Here is a 22298-nt window from a genome sequence, read left to right on the forward strand (position 1 = left end):
GTCCCCACTTCTGCACTCACACGACGAAGGCGAGGCCCGAGGCACCGCTGTTATCTCGGGAGCGGCAGACAGAGCCGCTCGGCAGGCCCAGGCCGAGGGGCAGAGGAGGCGCGCTTGCCGCTGCGGGCTGCTGGAGCCAGAAAGGACTTCGAGTCCGAGGTCGTGAAAACAGCAATAAATACTAAACCAGGAAAACAAGTAAACCCCCTGCAGTGAACAGGAGGTTGCGCATTCCGTCGTCAGGGAAGCGGTCGGTGGCAGCGGCACAGGGGAAGGTGAGGGGCCTGCGGGAGCGAGAGAGCGGCTCCCCTGAGAAGTGGTGGAATCTGCCGGTTAGGAGAAGCCCCCGGCATTCCTAGGTGCGCGTTGGGGCTTGCTTCCCTTCGCCCAGGCCGCGTTCTGCAAGGCCGCTGTGGGTGGTTGTCTCCAGCTGTTGGAGGTGCTGGCGGGGGGCAGAAGTCCCCATATTGCTTCTAGGGATGAGGGGAAAAGGGGAAGGCCTTTAATTTTCCCAGCTCAGTGTCCTGCCTGCGCTAGGTCTGGTACTACGGCCTGTCCCTGCGCGCCACTCCAGGCCCCCGCCGCTTTTCGTGGTCGCCGGGCACCGCGGGTCCTGGAGAGGTGACTTGTCGTGAAGGATCGCTGAGTTCAACCAAGGCGTTGCTTCCTTTGCTTTCAGGTTTACTCTTGTTTACCTGTGAAGCCCAAAGCAAGACCTGTGCTTGTCACCTCTTCCTTTCAGCGTTTGTGAGAAAACTCAGAAGATGGTGAATGTTCTGAAAGGTGTGCTGGTTGAATGGTTAGTAACAGCACTTACTGTCTCTTGTTATGTCGAAGTCTACTTATTTCTTTAGAGCTGGAAATGTTCTATGTAACTTAAGAGTCTAGACCCAAAAAAAGGAGTTATGGTGAGAAGGGGTGATGCTGAGTGAGCACATATGAGAAAAATGAGGCCTTTGGGGGAAGGAGAGGCAGTTGTAGGTAATGCTAATTCTAAACTCCTTTTTTCTTTTCAAGATACTGTTTTCCATTTATGCTTAACCATTAGATGTACCCTCTTGTTCATTATATTGCTTACAAATAACGTGGGGGGTTTGTGTTGCTGTTAATGAGCAGTGTGTTTCTTTACTGGCTGTAGAAGAAGGGATAATTTTTTATCCTTTCTTTTCTTTTTTTCATCAACTCCAGTCCAAATCCCAACAAGGCTGATATGGGGCCCTGTTTGTAGTTGATTCTCAAAAAGGAACACTCTTTTAGTTTGTGAAAGTAAGCTTTCCATGTATATACAGTAAACATGACTAAGAATTGGATAACTAGTTAACCTTCAGAGTAGAAAGAACCATCGGTCAGGATTTGTAGAATCATTGCGTAGCATTATATAACATTTTTGCTGTACACTTGTAACTGCACTAAAGTGGAAGAACCTTGAACCGCTTGTGATCTGCCTGCATAAAACTGTGATCTTGCAATATCTGTCTTCTGAGCTGATTGGACATTAGCCAGCTGAAGTCTGGATGTCTGATGGCTATGTGTGAGCAGTTCAGAACTCTGCTATAATGAAAAGCTTGTCTACTCAAGTTTGGCTTCATGCTAGTACATTAATAAACCTCTGAAGCACAAAAAAATGCCTGCCTGCAGCTGATTATGTAAAGATGCTCAGAGCTCAGAATTCTTGAATGACAAGGCAAGAAGTTCTGAAATCTCAAGATGCTAGCAAAATGTTTTGTTTTGTAATTTATATGTTTATTTTACACATATTTAAAGATCTGAGTGTTTTTATTCAGCTCCATGGCCATGTACCACTTAGTATTAGCATGGAACTTAATCATTCTGTCTGATAACAAATCTGTAGCATTTGTTATGCCATCAGATGTTTTCAGCAGCTCCCTGGGAAACTGACTTTTGAGGTGGTTTTGCTAGCTCTTGGTTTGGTTTTGTTTGTTTTCTCCCCACCTTTGCATAAAGGTGACCTTTGATTTGGCACAAAATTTCATTCAGGGAGAAGATGCAGAATTACTATAAATCTGTCCCCTTCTTTACAGTTCAGACACAAGTTTTTTACAACCCATTTTTTTGAGGATGCTTACGATACCAAATGGACAGGCAGTGCAAAAAACTGAACCAACCCACTTCTGAATGTGTAAATAATGAAAATAAGATAGTGAAATGTTGTGCAGGTATTTTTCCATGTTGGTGCTTTTTGAAAGCACCATATCAAGGATTGTAATCTTCAAGTACTGTAATGAGGTAAGTGTTTCTGCTGTGACACATAAACCTATTGGTAGTGAGTACAGCTCTGTATGCTGATTGTGTGAAAACCAGTCTCTGGATACCGCCTAGCTAGGACAAAAGCTAGTACTACTGATGTCAGTCACTGAAGTACAGCAGAATGAAACAAGCAAAAATTAAACCTCCTTGCACCCATCCAAAGGGGCATGTAGCAGAATGCTGAGAATCACATACTTCTGGTATCTGATTTTTGTCAATTCTTTGGTTTCTCTTCTTAAATACCAGAGTACATAAATATCTCTTCTAAAGCGGATATAGCTTGCTAACTTTCCCATTCTCCTTTCCTCAAAATTACCTTCTACTTTGAAAACTCATCTTACTCTAGTCATGCTTCTACAGGTTTGAGGCTAATGTTAAAGGTTGTTTTTTGAGTTACACCATATATACTTTTAGGTAAGGGAGAATTAGTCCTTATTTTGTGCTTAAAAGGAAGGATTTGAAGAGGATTTCTTTAAAGATTTTTATGTTCTTAAAAATGCTTTTTAAGAATTACTGTGTTGCCAAAACAACTATGTTAATAATTTTGAAGTGTCCAGAGCTACCTGATTCCAATTTCTTGCATATATTATTCACCACTTGTTGCATTCAAATACTAAGTTTTACCAAAGAACATGCTTTTCCTGGTTTGTAAAAAAGAGTATCAGAATGATATTGCCCGAACGCGTCAAAATTTCAGTGGATCAAGGAACCACTTTAACTAGCTGCTTAGTATAATGGAGCTGTTTCAGTTACCTGCAATATCCATACTTCCAAAATGTTTTCTTCTAAACTTGTAAATTTAACTTAGGAGGTAACATCATAAAAAAGACTGTTTGGTCACTATTTGATAAATGTACAATTCATACATACATTACTATTTTTTCTCTATGCTGTACCACTTTGAGTGGGATCAGTGTTCACTTGGGTTTTGTTTGTTCTTAAACAAAAATATGCTTTAAGAAAACATAAACCATGTTTCTATTACTGAAGATAAAAATACAAGCTCAGACTTGCCTTATTTAAGTGTTGGTTTGGTTTGTTGTTGGTTGGTTTTGGGTTTGTTTTTTTTTAAGCTACTTAAACATCAGCATAGGGATGCTGTCTGCTAATCAGGCAGCATGTTCTCATTTGACTTTATCTGTTTATCTTTAAAGTAACCCAGGCATTTACTATTGTGAAATAAACAACTTCTTCAAAGGCTTCATGAAGTTGTAAGCAACTCTTGAAATTAATACTGATTTCCCATCAGACTTTGGCAGTGTTTTCAAATGGTGGTTTTTCTGTTGGTTTTGAGCTCTATCTTACTACCGTGAGGTGGGATCTGACTTGTGTTTGTCTCTACAGCGACCCAGCAATGAAGCAGTTTCTGCTCTACTTGGATGAGTCAAATGCATTGGGAAAGAAGTTCATCATACAGGACCTGGATGAAACTCACGTCTTTGTATTAGCTGAGTTGGTTAACTTCCTCCAGGAGAGAGTGGGCGAGTTAATGGACCAGAACTCTTTTCCTGTTACTCAGAAGTAGAAAGACTAGAGAAATGAGATTACTGCAAGTTTTGGAATAGTGAATTTCAATAGCTTGGATTGTTACTATTTTAATAAATACACTGTGGTTACTAAGTTCCACATGGGAGTGGGTACTCTAGAAAATGGATCATTTTCATAGACATACTCTTGAATTGTATTTATAAGTTTGAAAAAATCATGATATCTTTATTAAAATCCTTAAAATCATAAACTTGAGAACTTGACTAGAGAATTTTTGATGCATGCTCTCTGTTTTTTCCATTTTTTTTTTTTTTTTTTTTATTTGCAAGGTGGTATGACCCAAAAGTTAGTGTTTCTGTACTGGAATGCTATAAGAACACCCCTGACATGTTATGTTCCTGTGGAATTGATAAAATTTGATTATAGTGTGACTGAAATAATTTAAAGAATGTCTGTTAAAGTATACTCTATGCTTGATGGAACATCTCCGTAAGATGGAGGCATGGTCAGATAGTGCTTTAGCTTAGTAGGGTTTATACACCAAAATTAAAGTTGGTGAAAGCTGTTTGTTTTGTTGGTTTTTTGTTTTGTGTCGTCGTTTCCCCCCCCCCCCCCCCCCAAATTTTGTAAATGCCCCATGCTACTTGTCTACTTCTACTTGAGGCTACGCTTTCTGTTTTCTTCTGGGTTTGGAGAGTGGTGGTGGGACTTTAGGAGTTTAGAGGGGAATGGGGCATATGAGGAGGTAGAGACAAAAAAAAACCCCAAAACATTAACCCAGATCATCGCATTTTAATTTTAAACCGATTACTTGCATATCAACAATAGCAAATTAAAGGGGTAAAACAAATGGGAGAATGGGAGACCAATCCTTTAGATATAATTGCTTCTAGTTTTACACTGAAGCTGATACTTAGTCACAATAGCCTATGTGATCAGGAAGGGGAAATAAAGACTTGTTTGGTCTACCTGTGAAGAAAGCTGGGTTTGATTTTTTTTTATTTTTTTTTATTTTTTAATTTATTTTATTTTTTCTGGTGGTGTCGGGTTTTTGTTGTATGTGGGTTTTTTAATTCAGTTTAGTTCTGCATTCCCTATTGCACTTCACTGTGAGAAAGCCATATAATTTCATAGTTTTTTTGGTTTGTTTGTTGTTTTTTTTTTCTTTTGTTTTATGCTGTATTTGTACCTTACTATCCCAGACCCTGGCTTATTTAGTAAGTTGGCTAGTGTATGATGATAAAACCTATGAAGATTTCTGTCTACAAATATGGCAGATGCAGATTACAGAAACAAGCAGAATAACACATACTACCTTTTCTCAGCCTAATTCCTACTCAAAACAGTCAAATTTATTCAATCTTTAAGTAATCTTTTACAAATGCAAGACTTCTACAATATTACTTCAAATGGAAGCTTGGTTTTCAGAGCTGCTCATGTACATCAGATGCCATGTTTTTATTTTTTGGGGGAAAACAAGTGTAAATAGAAAGGCTTTTATAAGGAACAGGGTTTTCTACCAACTCTCAGACCATTTCTTTTTTTTCCCTTGTCCAGTGGATATCAGATTAGTTTGTGGGTTTGGTTTGTTGGTTGTTCTTCTTGTTTGGGGTTTTTATTTTCTTTTCCCCAGTAATAGGAAAGTTTCAGGAGAAAGTTTCATTAGATGTTCTTAATCAAAAAGCTATCCAAAGTTCTGCTGAATTGCATATATTCAAGCTCATGGAGTTGAGCAAATAGCCCTGTAGAATTTAGCCTCTGGTACCCGTCCTCTGACTGTATAGAACAATTGAGTTTGATCCAAGTTGTTTCATGTCTTCCTTTTACAAGCGGAAGCTTCTTTAGTCACATAGATCAAGAACCAGCTACACATCTTCATTTGATACAAAAAGTTGAAATCTTTTAGTAATGGTGTGTTGTTTCTTATCTTTTTCTTGACATTGGTCTAACATGGACCTCTTAACTGTTATTTTATGGAAGATTATTGGATACTTATTTAATTGACACATAATCAGTAATTTTACATGGCATGATAGCTTCATGCAATTTATTATTCATTATCCTTCCTTTGGGATCTTATTTTATTTTCCATCCAGATTTTGATGAAAGGTAATTGATCCTTCCCTCTCTTTTCAAATGGCAGTATTTGAAAAGTCGTGTTAGAATTATGCCTGGGCAACTTACCTCTATTTAGTATTTCTAGTGCTACACTTCTATTGTGATTTTCCTTTTAAATCTATGATAGATTTCTTGCAGTTCTTATCTTTTTCTCCTAGTTCCCTCCTGCAACCTAACCAGGCCTAAATGATTCTAAGATGGAAGGATAAACAAAAGATAAAAGAAGCAAATTGGTATCACCTTATGGGGTCTAAGGAGCTGAGTTCTTTGTAGCTTGTGTTTTAGTTTTGGGTTTTTGTTTGTTGTGGGTTTTTTTTGAAAGTATAGAATCCTGGACCTTGCATGCTTTATGCTTTTTAAATTACATACATACGTGTGTGTGTGTGTATATGTGTGTGTATATATATGTGTATTTCCCAGATGGGAGAAAAGTAGATAGTAGCTTTAAAAATGTCAAGACACTCTGAGATAGTTAACATTTACACTTACAGATTTTAAATGTTTTCTCTGGCTTTCATTTAGGCGTGAAATATTATTGATAAGGAGAGCTTAGAATGAAATATTGTGTTATGAGTATCTTTATTAAAGGCTGGAAGCATTTGAGGATAAAAGATTAAGGAAATCTGTTTAAATATATACATGTATCACTAATGAAGTTGGTATGGTGAGGACATCAGCTTTCACTGTATTTGGAATATTATATGTTAACGTAACATTTCTATACATAGCTAATAAGTTCAGTTTTTTGCTGTTATCTGGCACAGGGACTGTATACTTTGCTCAGGTCCTGCCTGAGCAGCAAAAAAAGAGCTTGAATGGCAGACTCCTCCTGGCATCTTGTTGAAGCAGCAGATTTTATCTTGATGGGCTTTCACTGCTATAGGTTGAGCTGGTGCTTTGCTTTTTGCTTTCAGTCCAAATTCAGAGTATCTTAACTACAGGAGGAAGAGCATGGTAGGTAGGATAATTACCTAAAGGACGGTTATTTTAACTTTATTTCTTATTTGGTATTTAACGTACATCTAAAAAGGGTTTCAAGTTCACTTGTTTGTGATATAAACAGTTGCTCTTGGGTAGTTACTGTAATTTTGAACAGGCTCCAAAATGCCACTTTGATTAACACAAATAGAGAAGCTAGAGTAATATCTGACAGAAAGATGAGAGATTTACAGCAGGTAAGAATTTGAACACTGCAATCAAGGTATTTGTTAAATGGAAAGAGAGGGGTGGAAACTGAAAACACAGCTTCCTATTAAAATAATCAATAGTACCTAATTTTAACTGAAAATTTAACTTTTTTGTGGTTTTTTTGTGTTTGGGTTTGGTTTTGCTTGTTTTGTTTTTTGTTTGTTTCTTCAAGCCTCAGATTATTTTTTAAGTTTGTTTATTAATGGTTTTCAAAGAAAGCTGTTTAATACGGCCATAGTGTATCACAAAAGCAAATAAGCCTAAATGCTGTCACATATTTAGATACTTTTAAAAATTGTATGATAAGCTAATTCAGAGAGTAATTTTAATGTGGGAGTTGGCAGCATGATGAAGATTACCCTGAGTTAGTCAGTACAGAGAGGGATTATAATTAATTTCTTAGTCAGTTACAAATGCAAGTCCCCTTTCCTCCTTTGGAACAGCAGTTAGCCCAGGAAGAATAATTGTCCAGTGCAATAAAGGAGGAAATAACCAGCAATCAACAGAAACAATGGATGTGGCCTCAAGAAAGAAAACTATTGAAAGAAAATAGAGAATGCTTCAGGGAATTGCACCATTTTAGCTGAGAGAAACCAGATTGAGTGGACTTGACTTTGTAGCTAACCTACTCCTGTTTCATGAAAAGGCAGGCACCTAAATCCATTAGGAATGTAGAATGATAGAATAGTTTCGTTTATTTGTTTAGAAATTTAATGTGCTTATAATGATAGTTTGGCTTTTGTTCTATAGCACAGTGCTGAGAGCTATAGGACTAGTGTGAGGTGCGATACAAAAGCTTCTTGAAGTGCTGTTGTACATTAAGAAATCCTATTTCACAGTCTTTCCATGACTGCAGGGTGTATTCAAAAGCATCTCTTCCATTCTTTCTATTTTTTTTTTATTTTTTGTTTTAAACATGGCATAACAACAGGTTTGCCTATTTATTCTTACTCAAGTTACCTCTGCAGGGCCATCTCAAGTATTCAGTAACAAACTAGAGAACATGTATTTTATGCATTAACAGGATTGTTTACTGTGAATTTAAGATAATGGTATCTCATTGTGTTGTTAAAATTACTTATCTTAATCTTTTAACACCATAAAAGTGTCCAATTTTAGTCACCCCCTAGGTTGAGCTTGCAAAAGTAGGGCTGTAAAAACCATATATAAAAAATGTTATATATATAATTTGTATATTTTATATATTATTTATCTATATTGTGTATATATCTCTTTCGATAAAATCAAGTCTTTAATCATATAAACCAACACAGGTTGAGGGGTATATTTTGTCTCCCAATCAGGCAGTAGGCCACTAAAGAAACAATAAGATTTCATAATAAATCTTTTTCAGTTCCCAGTTCCACAGCAGATTCTGATCCTTCTGCCACATTGACTTGTTGATTATCCCACAAATGATCCCATTAAAGCTGATGGTGGTTACAGTGAAATGAGGTATTACTCAATATTTCAGAATAGGGTGTCAATGTTTGTTTTGTAATTCAGGCTTTGGCAAGTCTTACATACACTTCACAAACTTAAGGGTTCAATAAATTGGTTGAGTTCATAATGATGGAAGAATAAATTCTTCCTAAACTAAGTCATTACCTTTGGTCTTGTGATTTAACAACTAATAAGAAATTTTAAAACTAGGGTATCTGAGAGAAATACGCTATGAAGCTTTTTTTTTTTTTAATGAAGAATTGTGCCGTACAGGTATTATTTTACCCATCTTTATTTCCTATAAAAAGATTCTCAGGACCGAAGACTGAACAGTTTGGAGACAAACCAGTAAGGGGAGCTCTTAGCAATATTTTAAACTGCTTTTTTAAAAATTGCTGCAGCATGCGCAGTGATGGGTCAGAGACTTAGCTTGCTTTGGAGAATTAGTATCTTGCTCTCTGGATACACTTCTTGCTGGAGATGAACATTCCACTTCAAAGGATCCTTTGAGAAAGGTATTTGCAGAAGGAGGATTTAGAATGTAGTATCTTTAGCTCTGAAATGTCTTAGATGTTTATTTATCCAATGTTTTCTATCTGTGCTTTAAAATGATGTGTCTGAAGCGTGGTCTTCACTTCAGACATTACTGGTAGGTCTGTGTATTTCCACACCACTAGCCTGCTTTAGGAGTTCATCTGTATTAAGTTACATCCTTTTTTTTTTTTGTGTGTGTGTGAGTGGAAACCACAGGAGGACATTATTGATACTTTCAGAAGTAACGTTTATGAAGTTGGGGTTTTTTTCCTCTTTATTTCCCCCTCATAAAAAATGCATGTGATTGTAGGGTACCTGTTCCTCAGAACACATGCAACATACTGTATGGGAGACACAACAACTATTCAATCTTACTGTATCTCAGTCTGCACTGCAGATTTCTGCATCCCTATTGTGTTGCTAGTAGTACACAGAAATGAGGTATAGAAAAGGTTTTCCCTCAGTACTCTCAAAAGTTAAGTTTTTACTGGCTTACACCTACATAAAGGTAAAATTCAGTATGTTCCCTAACCAACCAAACAAAAACTCCACAACACCTACCAGTTAAGTTTTAATATGAGAGAAGAAAAAAGCCCCTGACATAATACCTTGAATATAATTGATTGTATTTTTGTATAGACAAAAAGTAATTTTCTCCCCTCCGTGTAGCCGTAATAAGAAGATAAGCTGCAGAATAGAAATGCACTATAAAATTCTGTCCAGTGAATAAATTTAAAAAGTGAAAACTTTAGTATTGTTAGCTTTTAGCTTTTTGTGCTTGAGCAATTTTAGGTGTTGGTAACAACAAGAATAAGGTTCCTGGAAGAAATCTCATTTTCAAATTAATACTTTTCTTTTACCAAAAGGAAAGCAGACTCATAATACTCATGCAGGAACGTTGTGCTCAAACACATTAAAGAAAACCCACCCAACACCAAAACTGACAGGTAATTGATCAGCCATAAACTAGCCTCTCAGGAAAGAAAGAACATGCAAAATTTCTGAATTACTGTAGATTGAAAGAATTGGCTGGCTGAGCTGTACAGTTGCTCACTTTTCTAATACATGAAAGATGGACCTTGTTGTAAATTACAGGACATGGAGAACGATGGGTATGCTTGTAGCTCTGAAGTGACTGCTTGCAGATAAGAAACTTTTGCACATTTCTACAATGTTGGCATATCTGGTATACTATCAGTAGTGAGAGGTAAACATACTAAGCAAACCTCTCTAATCTGTCAGCGTTTTGTGTGTTGTGTTCTGATATTTCAAAGCTAGAGGGGTGAGATAGGATGAGAGATAATGAGGTAGGAAAGAAGGGGGAGAGTATTTTATGCTTCTGACTAGCATTTCCTGTTAATTCTGAAATTGAACAAGATCACAAGGAGCATAAGGACAAAAGTGAGATAAATTGCACTCCAGTTAATTTTAATTCTATATCCAAAAATGTACTTGCAATTAACTAGAGCTTAATTGGTTTATAGAAGGTCCTCTATTTATCATCAGAGCCAACATATGAGGACTGGGAGAGCAAGTTTTCTTAATGTTATGTCTTTTTATTCTGCCTTGCTTTTGTCCTGCATGGGACCGCTTTTTCCATGTGTAATGATAGTGTAGTTTTGCTTCCTTTTAATAGCTGGTTTCTCCTACACTGACGACTTTATTGGGTATATAATGTGTTTTGCATGTGTGTGGTATGTACATCATTAGATACATAGGTATTGCAGAAGCTAGAGATTCAGCAGATATGAGTAACCCTGGAATAATGGTAGTCTTCTGTGTCATCAACCAGCTTGAAACTAAGATATGGAAGAAGAGAGTCTCTCTTCAGCTGTAATATGAAGTGTGCTCCCTGCATTTGACTTTCCTTTTGGTCTAAACTGAGACTAACTATATGTTTTAATTTTGGGAAGGTTATAAAGTTAGTATAAAATTGAAGAAAAAAGAGGCTTGGCTTCTTAAGGAATATTTGAAATTGATGTTGTCAAGCACAGCCATGGTGAGGTCAGTGTAATAAAGAACTGAGACAGCTTTTTGCTGCTGGCCAGGTTGCCATTTGGGCAAAGGCAGATGCAAACAGCCTTTGAGAGGAGCTGGAGAGGAGGGATGAGGAGTGGGCAAAGCTAAACACCTGAAATGAGCTGTGAGGAGGACGAGGGAACCTGAGGTCTTGGAACTAGTATATCTTTCCCCTTGTGGGTTTGAGTAGCTTTATCTGTCTATCTACCTACCTATTTATTTATTTATTTTTAAGCCATTTTGCCTGTTTAGCCTGAGCCAGAAGGAGCTGTGGGGTGTGGGAAGGAGGGATTCTGTGGCTGTGTATATTTCACAAGGTAGTTCCTGAAGTTGTTTGCCACAACTATGAAAAGAAACTAGACCAAGCTGAAACCGCCTTTTCAATGCACAGTTATTCTTCTAGCTCCTTTTGTTAAAGTTGCTAACTACAAGAAGCAATCCGCTATGCCTCTCAATTTGAAACAGTGAAGGAGGCTTTCAGGTAGTGCAATTTTTTGTTATCATTATAGTTGCATAAAGATCATGACCAAAACAAATCATAGAAACAAGGAAAGAAGATTGATATAAATGGCCTAAGTTTAAGACTAGTGGTCAGGCATTGGCAATACTTCATCCTTGCTCAAGCCTGAGATTAATCACTTCTACCAATGTTTTAGTTTCTACTAGTCAGGAGGCTCGCCTTGAGAATCAGAAGTTGGATATGCTGGAAACTTGCCACTCTAGGGTCGAGGGAATGTCAAAGTCTGGATTTTTCAGTCTCAAAAACTGCTACACTCAAAACACAACTGGTACTTTTCTCCTTCATCCTGGCACCCAGTATGTAATGATGACAGTTGTACACATCTGTAATGTCTGTGATGACATGCAGTAATGCAGTATCATGTACAATGAAAAGGGTGATGTATAGATTTCTTTTAAAAGTAAAGGGTGATGTATAGATTTATTTTTCTTTTCTTTTAAAAGTATGAAAATAAAAATAAGAGAAACGTGAGAACTTCTGTGTGCACTATTAAGTATTGAATGAAATTTATTCCAAGTATGATCTCTGGTGCCAAGTGATTGATATTTTTTAATGATGCAGGCATTTAAACATATGTAAATTGTGTAGCAAGTGTTGAGAACATAGACAAAATGCCAAGCCATTAGTTCAAATTTCCTCCAGATGTTGGTAAGAAAGTCATTAAAAAGTAATAAATATACAAAGCAAATATTAGCAAAGCAGTTAAGGGTTTGTTCAAGCAAACGTGAACTTATTACCAAATGCAGCAAACTTACTACTGAGAGTTGTTCTGCTGCTTTCTGAGACCTGATCATATGTGATACTGAGCACTACATTTAACAATACTACTCTTACTTCTGCCTTACTGCTAGAGCTGTGAAAAGTAATTCTCTCTGAGAAGGGTAGATGTTAGCAACATTGTTGTGGTGAGACTATCTCACCACTTAAAAGTATAGTTCACCTTTAAGATTATAAGAAAAAAGGGAAGAAATACTTAGTAAAGATGAAAAAGTCAATAAATAATTTCCATGTTTGGCACATCAGTTATCTTACAAATGTTGAATTTCTATTCAACTTAGTGTATCTTGTCCAATTTTCCCATTTACCCAATTGCTTCTGTTCTTATCTGCAAGATATTTTTCAAATCCTTCTGTGCCATTTACACCAGATGGATAACTTTGAGCTTGCCCTTACTGTTCTTCCTTGAATACAAGTACAGGATCTTTTTGTATATGCTAGGTTTGGCAGACTTAATTAAAAAAGAAAAAAAAAAAAAACAACAAAACAACCCAAAACTGCTGTTGCTTTTAATTTGTCAGTTTTCAGTATCCTGGGATGATATCTGTAATGTTCAGGTTACATTAAGCTCCTTGAAGGGAGGAAGGTGGGGTGGAATATATGTGGAAGGTTGGAGCTGCTTACACAACAAAAAATGAGATAGGAGGAAGCTGGATTGAACAGCCAGTTGAATGGAGGGTTTGGTTAATCTCTTCAGTTACTGAAGAAATCCTTGCTCTTTTGGGGAATCCACCCAGGCAAGCAGACTTGTTTCTCTGTTTCTAATGCATTCTTCTGTGGTGGAGGAAAATTGCAAGGTTAGGTACATCAAAAGGAAAATGCCTTTTGGAATCAGTTAAGCCTATAGAGCTAACAAAACTGAGTTAACTTCATATGCATATGAAAAAAAGTATGAGTGAGTAGATTTGCAGGTGAAAAAAGTGAGCAAGTTTGCATGCAAAACTCTCCAGTGCATTAAAAGTGGGATAGTCATTCATGCTGGAAGTCCAAATAGAGGTAAAAGAGGAAGATAGAACAATGGAGACATCTACAAGAACACATGAGACAGTTAAGTATCTATTCTAGTTTAGGTCCTGTGAGGTAGCATTCCGCAAGGTGAAGTGTTCTTTGCCTTTTCTTACAACACATAAAGACAACTCACAATTTCTTCTTTTTCTTTTATTTTAGGGTATTTTGGTATTTCTCAGCTTCCCTTTTTTTGCGGAAGGATTGAAAAAACTGGAGTGAAATAATGACATAAAGGGGACAGTCTTTGGTTCCTTAAGGAATGGAATTAACCATTTATAGAAATGGACAGATATTGGAGTACAGCTGGGTAAGATATAAAAGCATAGGCCTGGTCATGATTGAAATGAGCAGAGCTTATTTCCTTCTGAAAAGGCACCTGTCTTATTGCCTCTGACCTTAAATTCACAATATTCCAATAGTAAACATGAATTTACAGAATTTTCTGTACAGTTTCTTGACAAAACTTTTATTATCCAGTCAAGCTGTCAAGGTATCTAAACTTTCCTTTACATCAGTAATACCAAGAAGTTAAAAAAAATAAAGGGGGGGGGGGGTGGGGGTGGTGGTGTAAGGCTTCATAATAAAATTAACAATGTTGCATGTATGATAACACAATTTTACGTTAATGTCTCTATTCATTTGTACTGCTGAAGTTGCATTAAATGTTGCAGTTGGACTATTGAAATGTTTCTGCTGTTAGCTCCATAACATAATGAACTGGTGCTTTAGGTCAAGTTGATTACACTGGAGGAAGGGATGGAGTAGACTAGTGAAGGAAGACATTGTCCCCCCGCTTTGAGATTTCTGTGGTTTGCATGTATCTTTAAATATACTTTGGAATGTGAATTCAGTGGCTTTTAAAATGTTTGATTATCCTAGAGATGTATCTTTAAGTCACAGAAAAGTATAAAATAGTAGTAACACAAAACTGATGCAGAACAGTAGTGGTATTTTTCTAAGAGTGGTCTGCCTTTGCATTTACAGAGCACCAGTGTCCTGTAGGCAAGTTAAAAGAGCATGTGCTGTTTCTGTAAATAACAGAGGTTTTGACTTACGTTTTCACTTTGAAAAATTAGGCCTTGTCTTAACTGCAAGGATATTCCTGGGTTCCAGTCACTCAGATCATGGACTTGATCTGAGATTGTTGTTGCTTCCTTTCTGCACATGTATGTAGTCTGTCCTGATTTGGAATTGGGTCTTGCTGATTCACAGATACAAATGAAAAGTTGCTCTTCTGTTGCAAGGTTTAACATAGCTATAGGCTTTGTTTTATGTATAGCCTATTAACATAGGCTATGTTTAACATAGCCTGAAGTATCTGGTTCTAGTTCCTCAGAATCTTATGTGAATTCTATGTGAATTTGTTTTCTTTTTTTTTTTTTTGAAAATTATGTGTGATGTTGATAGCTGAAGCAATGATAAGAGAGTCCATCTTCCTGTGTATTTTCCTTTAGTCCTCAACATGTCATAGGGTGCAGAACAGGTAGGACTCCTGCACGGTATCACTCAGAGTCAGGATCACAATTTGTAGAGGCTGGTGAACAGCTACCATACAGTTTTCTCTTGTGACTAGGAAGGCAGCTATAGGCAACTTCTAACACAGCTGAGAGGAGGGACTAGTAGTCAACACTGTTACACTCTTAGCTAATGTGCTGGGGTGGAGAGGACAAGATTACAAAGGGGGTTAAAGCTGCAGCTCTTTGGGAAGTTTTGTTTTTCTGTTTTACTACCTGAACTTACTTCTTATGGCCTGTAAATTGGGAATTGATCCAAGGCACACATGGCTTAAGTTAAACACAAGAACTGAGTGATACAGTGGTTTTAGCTGGTTTAGCTCCTCAAAATTTTCTACTGAAGAAGTAATCCCCATATAATAAATGTAAGCCTGCCAGTAAGGGTGGTGGCTGTCTTTTGCAGATATTCAGGAACCCTGGTCTTCAGAGCTCACCAGTTGATAACTATTGTAATGCACCCAGAAATGGAGCCCTAACTCACTGATGACTTCTTATTGCACTTCAGCGATAGGACTGTTATTCTACCTTTAAGAGATGCCTGAGGGTTTAGTGTCTATGTAATGCAACTGAAAATCCTCTATGAAAAAAGCAACTTTTTCCTAAATGAGAATTATATTAACAGTTGAAATCTATACCTAGATCTAACACATTATCTCAGGCTTCAGTCTTCCAGATTTTCACAGATGTAGCTGATCCTCTGGCACAAAGTTTGGCCCATTCTTGCTATAGGCTGTAAGACAGTGTAAAAAATATTTACCTTTTTAGTTTCTGAAATGGTCAGTAAATTTGGATTACTAAAACCAGCACGGGATTGGCTGGCTCCCCATATACTGTGCTCTAGGTAGCTTTTTTAGAGGTGATAGTTACAGTTTGTTCCTGGTTCCCTTGAACTGTTAAGTATTTCACACTTTCTGTGTTTAGGCATTTTGTTGCTCCTTTCTGAAGGAATGTGCATTGAATGCAATACAGAAATACCAGAATACAGCTTCAGAGTTTGTTTACCATTCAAATCCCTTTTAGCTGGGGCTCCCCTAGGTCTTGTAGTGTTGGCATTCTGAACTGCCAAGTTTGAGGATAGAGGCATTCTCTCCCATAAAACACCCCCTTGACGTGTTATTTGTAAGCATCATTTTCTGGGAGCAAAGGTTATGCTTCACATGGTCAACACGATGTTCACTAGCTGTAGCTTTCCATGGAAGCAGAAATGCGGGAATACCATGGTTTTGTTGGGAGGGCTGTGTGGTGGGACTTGGTGCACCAACTCTTCCTTCCTTCCTTCCATGTTAGCTCTGAAGGTAGGAGGGACAAGTCATCTCTAAGCGCTTTGTTATCAAGTAACGCTCACTACCACGTACAGCCTTGGCTGTCTGTAACGCACCCCGCGATTTCCTCCTCAGAGGAAGGTAGGGGGGTTGAGGGGCTGAGGGGGACAGGGACAGGGTGGCGGCAGCGTTGGTCCCGCCGGCTCTTTCCCCTTGCCAAGCGAGCCGTTATCTCGTCGCGTTACAGTGTCACGGCGCTGGCCTTGCAGGGGGCGCCGGGGCTCCGCGCGCGGAGGGTCGGGAGCTCATCAACCACCACCCAGCCCTCCGGTTCCCGGGGGCGCCCGGCGCTGCGGGAGACAGAACAGGGGCGGAGCCGGGCCGGGGAAGTGTGGTGGTCACGTGGCGGGGGTCACGTGGCGGGGGAGTCGGGCCCAGCTGCCGCCGCCGCCGCCGCTGCTGCTCAGGTAGCGGTGAGAGACGGGGCCGGGACAGCCGGGAGGGGGAGGCGCGCGGGAGAGGGGAGGGAGGGAAGGAGGGAGCGAGCCCGCCCGCAGTGTGTGGGGTGAGAGTGGCCGCCGCCCGCTCCGCAACCGCGCCGAGGTGAGTGCGGGCAGCGGTGGAAGGGCCGCAGGGTGGGAGCGCCGCCGGGGGCGGGATGGTCCGAGACTAGTTTGGCTTTTGTTCCTTTGGGCACCTGCTAGGCCGCTGTGCGGGAGGTTCGGGGCTCCCGGCGCGTCGCCGCGACGTGCGCGTCCGGTGCGTGCTGCGTCCTCGCTGTGGCAGTTACCCCTAACGGACACCGGCCGGGATGAGCCCCGGCGCCGTTCCTGCCCCCACCCCACCGGTCGCTTCCTTCCCTTGTACCTGCGGCTCCGGGAGCCGGGCGGCGGCGGTGTGTGTGTATGTATGTATGTATGGCCTTGGCTCCGGCATCACCTGTGACTCGCCGGCACTGCCTGTAGCGCTGCGATTTCTTTAGTGTTATTTTCTTCCCCTCTCCCTCCCCCCTTTTTATTTTTTTATTACATCCCCCCACGGCCGCGCCTTTGTCCGGGAGACGGGATACGGGGCAGACGGTCAGGAAATGTGCCCGGCGATATGGTAAAATTTGCCCAGCAAGTGCAACTACTTCGCATTCTTTTGTGTTGTGTGTTCACGTCATGCATTCAGTAAATGTCTGCGTGCGAGCATGTTCGAGCACCTTGGCTTCCTAAAGGTTTCCCCCAAACCGTGTAGGAATCGGTTGCCAATATAGTACTTAAATTTGACTGAAGCGTTAAAGCGTGCAATTAAAACAGCTGTATGGGGTCAGATGAAAGATTCGTCGAGTTTGGATTCCTGTTTCTGCAAGCAGTACATAGCAGATGCTTAGGAAACACCATAACAACAGGATGAGCATGCTGTGAAGCTTTGGGAAAGCAGCCAGGCCTCCAGCAATTTGAGGTTAGGGGACTTCCTGAGTCAAATGGGATGGTTTAGTATTTAAGGGCCGTTTTTCTTCCATGCCTTAGATATATATGTTTTTTTTAAAAAAAAAAAAAAAGAACAAGACAAAGGCATCTTAAAGGAAATGTTTTTTTCTTTGTCTCCTTAAAAAACGTAATTGTTATCATAGCTAATTTCATTTTGCAAGGATGAAATTTGCCTCTCCAAGAATTACTGATTCATGAGTAACATACTGTGTTTTAAGTAGGTAAAGGGTATTTGCAGTGAATATTTTCTACACGTATTGGAGCTGTAAATAGCAAAATTGTTCTTTAAGGTCTGTTTTTACTAATCATCTGTGAAATTTAAGTCTTAAACCCTAAAATAACTGTTTAATAAAATGCAGTCTAGTAAGTACGTGGTTAAAAGAGTAAATGTTTAACAGTAATGTAATACTGACAGTTTGAGGATGATCATATGAATATGAACCACTAACATTTAGCTATTTCTATTTAAGCTTAAAGAGTTAATTTGTATAAAAAGGTTAGGTTTGTTAATAGAACAGGTTTCTCATTACATCAAGTTTCTGGTAAAATTATTTCAGTAATACCATCATAGATTTATTTTTTTTTCCATAATGGCAAAATCGTGGTGTTCCCTAGGGATGATAACTATCACTTGATCCTGCAATCCTAAATTCAAGAAACATCTTCATGCCAAGAGCTCCTAACCTGATTGCTCTTATAAGTAACATTTGCATGAGTGGGCCTCATTTTTCACAGGCAATGTGAATGTCAAGTGAAGTAGAGCTATTTCAAAACCAGCATATCCCCACACACTTCCAATGGAGTTTTATAAGAAGGTCATAATCAGTTTCTTGGGGGCTGAGAGGAGGTAGTGGGTTGGTGTGTGTGTATATAGATAGATATTTATAAGATTAAAAATAGCTTAGAAAGCTGACAACTATAACTTGTGAATGACTGTCATGGAAAGATGGTGGGGTATTTTTTTTTGTACATCACATCACTGCTTCTAACAACGGACTGTGAAATTTGCTCTCACCTAATCAACAGATGTTTATTCTGAAACCCTCAACATATCTCATTATTCTATAAAAACCCTGCATAAGTTGAACTATACTGAGCTCATGATGGACAGTTCAGATTACTCAATCCATTTTCTTCAGTAAGGGATTAATACATTTCCATGGTTCTCTTGTAAACTTACACCAAGAAAGCTGTTGTAGTGCAACTTCCCTTAGCTCACTGAATCATTTTTATAATAAAAAAAAAAAGATTGGTTCAGCTGAACTTTCAAACAAAAATAGTTTTGTTTATAACTAGACTCTAGAAAAAGTTGTTTTATGTAATGATTAAGCATATCTATAGTACACAGCTTTTAAGCAGTACTTTTCATTCCTAGGTCTCAAAGCACCTTACAAAAGAATTCATTGTAATTATTTTCTTCTTATCTAAGGGCAATTATTGTTATCTTATCTAGTGCTCATAAAGTGATGATTAGCTACCTGTGATCCCTGTAAGAAAATCTATAAGGTCTACCAATAAAATCAGACTTTTTATTTAAATATTTTACAGTTTAACCCCCCCCCCCCACCTTTGTGTGTGTACAATTTTATGTTGTAGCATTTTTATTTCATTTGATGATGCTTGAGGTCATTTCATACCGTACCTCCCATACCAATGTTGTAATCTAAGCCAGTGTTTTAAGTAGAACTGACTTTTCTTAGTGTCAGAAGAGACCTTGCTGAAGGCTTAACCAAATTCATTCAAGAGTTAGAGAATGATTCAGGACAGTGTTTGTTAAGGTGATCAAAGTAGTAATGTGGCGCACGTCTCCAGTTCAGTTACCAGGGAGCTTGACTGCTAAGAGACTTTGTACATAATGTCTCTTGGTACCTGTCAGGAAAAAATAGAAGTGTGGGTAAGTGAATGAGTGAGTTATGTGGCCAGTATTCTCATATCTTTCTGGTTTTCATTCATTTCCACCTTGCAGAGCTGTTAGAAATGGTATGGAATCTCACATTTCTTTTTTTTTTTTTCTTTGACTGGAACCACCAGTTCCAGTCACCTTCGGTGTTGCATTTTTGTAATGCATCTGGTATCAGAACAAACCTCTGATGCTAGAGGTGCATGAAGTACACATTCTTAAATTGTTGTTTTCGAACTACCTCTATCAGTTGAGGTGCACAGATGATTGTCGCTCATTTTAGTAGTTTAGTTTATGCCTTGAGATCTTCTAATGTGTTGATGTTTTCCAAAATAGGACAGAAAGCCATTTATTTGTTTCAAGACAATACATTAAAGTGTTGTCATTTAGGGGTAACATAAAAGTTAGAAAATGTATAAAAGATTGATAATGGAAGAATTACAATTTGGGAACTGTATAGTATACTATATACTAAATAGAATAGGAACTGTATTCCTAGATATTGTAATGCTGTCCTGAGACATGAGTTCATATAACTTAGATCTAAGTTGTAAACTTTTTATTAAAGAGGATGAAGGCTTAGCTACTGTAACAAAATGTTTGCCAGCAGTCTTACAGGTATAGTCAGTGATTTCAGTTGACTCTCTGTGTACTTCAGTTAGATTGGTGTAGATTCAGATGATTTGGAAAAATGGTCCAAGAGGAAATGTTCTGAGATGGCCAGTTTCAAGAAACAGTTGTCTTGCCTATTTCTGTGTTCATTGTTTTTGTGTGACTCATGTTTTGACGCATGCTTTTGTATTTGATCCATTATTTCTGTGTTGTGTTATTTTAAACTAATGCTTTCCTCTGCATCATTTTACAGTACTTAAAACTTTGATATCTTTAAAATGGTCTATAATAGTTCTCCCTTTGTGGTAATACCCATGAAAGACCTTAGTATTATTCACCTGCACATCATATCCTTGATTATCTTAAAGCTGGTCTGGAGAGCCTCCCACTGGAAAGCTGGGCTCTTTGTATAGCATGGAGGTCCCGATTAATTTGTGTTTGTTGCCTTCTGCATAGTTTCAGAGCTGGCAGAGCCAGCCATACACTTTGCAAGTACCCTAGGTTTGAATAGTCTCCAACGTCCTTGTCTGGTGCAAAGTACTCTTTGTCAGGCATGTATTTGAAGATTAACTCTTCCATTAGAATATAAAGATCTAGCATTTCTCAGTACTAATATCAATCCATTCTGTCAGTTCTTCTGCTGCTTCGTACATGTGGTGGGATAGATTCCTCTTGTTTGAAGCAAATCTTGCAGCTAATCTGATTTCTAAATAAAAACTTCGTATTTTTCATTTCACTAGTTTGAGTAATATTTGCAAGGTAAAATTTGGAAGAAGGCCAAACCCATTCACACAGCCATTTAAAGAAAGTTACTGTAAATACTTTACCAATGGTACCTGGCACCATTTAAGCAGACAACACAGGCAGGACCCATAAGTGTTTGACACAATATCAAAGAAAAGACTCTTTCTGCATGTATGTTATGAATATGATAGAAAAGCAGTGTTTTGAAGATAAGTAGCAAAGTTAATGTGAAGCAGGTTGGCTGCCCACTGTGATTGTGATGCATCACAGTCTGCAGGAGGCTCTTTAGTTTGGAGAAACACCATAGCAAACAGAATTCTTGAATTGTGAGAGGGACAGAGTGCTCTCAGTTTTGTTGTGTTTTGGGTTCAGTGTCTAGTACAGTGAAAACTCTGGTCTGTTGGGCATCCAGGCATTACTTGCAATGTTATTGCTGCCTGTGCTTGATAAAGAACAGATCTCCCTATTCTTATGAAATGGTAGAATGACTTTAGGAAATTCTTTCAGTTCTAGGGTAACTAAAAAGTAAACCCTGAAAGAGCTACCTGTCTAAAATCTGGATAAAATACACGAAAAGGAGATTGACTAACACAGATCCTGTCTTGAAGATAACATAGCTGTGGATAATAGTTAATGTTGTATAAAAATACCAAAAAATGTTACTCACAAAGCTATTTAAAGTACTAAACACAACTTGAAAGGGGGAGTGAATTCAGCTACAGGAAAAGGAGGAAAAGTTATATATTTGTGGTGTCTTCCCCAGCTCTTATGAGTGATATAAGTATATTAAGAGCTGTTACTATATAAATATCTTGGCTGCCATACAAGTGCCCTACATAGTGTTTGGAAATGAGGGAATTGAAGAGTGTAGGTGTTGAACCAGCTTTAGATAGTTTACCTTCTTTTTTCCCAGGCACAAAAAAATAGGGACTTAAGAATGGCGTGTCAGCTCAGACCAGAGCTGTTTCTACATCAATATCTTGTTTTTAACATTGAATGATATGCCTAGGGAAGAGTATCATAGGACATGCAAATAGCTGAGTGTCTGAAGGGGGGTGTTACTGGTTTCTAGCACGATGCAGTTTAGGGTTCTGAGGGCAGATGATTTGGTATTTAATCATTTGGGTTGTGATGAATTTGTGCAGTCTCTTCTTGAACCCTTAGTAGCCTTGGCATCCACAGTATCCTATAACACAGGAAGTGTCTGTTTTTAGTTAGGCTGTTGCCAGCTTAAAAGTTACAATTCTCCACTCCTGTAATTTTACATGATGTACACCCCTGTTATTTTCAATTTGTAAAATTTGATATGAAACTTACTCTGGATAAAGTTGAGTACTTGATGCGTACGTATGGAATATCAGGTCTTGTGTGCAGACTCTTATTTACTGAGAAATATATAAAAAAGAACTCTTCATAAAATCTTCTCAC

General features: G+C 38.5%; 2 protein-coding genes across 7 annotated transcripts in view; both read left to right on the plus strand.

The window, feature by feature from the left end:
- Window positions 1-231: 231 nt before the first annotated feature.
- Window positions 232-4014, plus strand: GTF2H5 (general transcription factor IIH subunit 5). Of its 2 annotated transcripts, none has more exons than XM_062640785.1 (3): window positions 232-250; window positions 680-799; window positions 3613-4014. In XM_062640785.1, exons 2-3 carry the CDS (start codon window positions 765-767, stop codon window positions 3791-3793), a joined length of 216 nt encoding a protein of 71 aa, XP_062496769.1. In that variant the 5' UTR covers window positions 232-250; window positions 680-764; the 3' UTR covers window positions 3794-4014. The 2 variants fall into 2 exon arrangements, with proteins under 2 accessions (XP_062496769.1, XP_062496768.1); XM_062640784.1 differs by having other exon boundaries at window positions 238-359.
- Window positions 4015-15973: 11959 nt separating this feature from the next.
- Window positions 15974-22298, plus strand: part of TULP4 (TUB like protein 4) — a 160955-nt gene continuing 154630 nt past the window's right edge. For 2 of the 5 annotated variants that reach the window (XR_009968918.1, XM_062640787.1), the window contains exon 1: window positions 15974-16280. The gene's annotated coding sequence lies outside the window, so the exon portion shown is untranslated. Of the gene's footprint in view, window positions 16281-16538; window positions 16613-16695; window positions 16743-22298 lie in introns of those variants that run through there. The other 3 variants (XM_062640792.1, XM_062640790.1, XM_062640796.1) reach the window with 3 other exon arrangements.

This window comes from Pezoporus occidentalis, unplaced genomic scaffold (assembly GCF_034315485.1).
Source record: "Pezoporus occidentalis ecotype Australia unplaced genomic scaffold, CSIRO_AGI_Poc_V1 ctg67, whole genome shotgun sequence".
Lineage (NCBI taxonomy): Eukaryota > Metazoa > Chordata > Aves > Psittaciformes > Psittacidae > Pezoporus > Pezoporus occidentalis.

Bases quoted from the DNA above. Each gene is read 5' to 3' on its own strand.
- GTF2H5 (XM_062640785.1), top strand. From the start codon at position 765: ATGGTGAATGTTCTGAAAGGTGTGCTGGTTGAATG. The intron at 800-3,612 runs GTTAGTAACAGC...TTGTCTCTACAG, and splicing joins AAAGGTGTGCTGGTTGAATG to CGACCCAGCAATGAAGCAGT.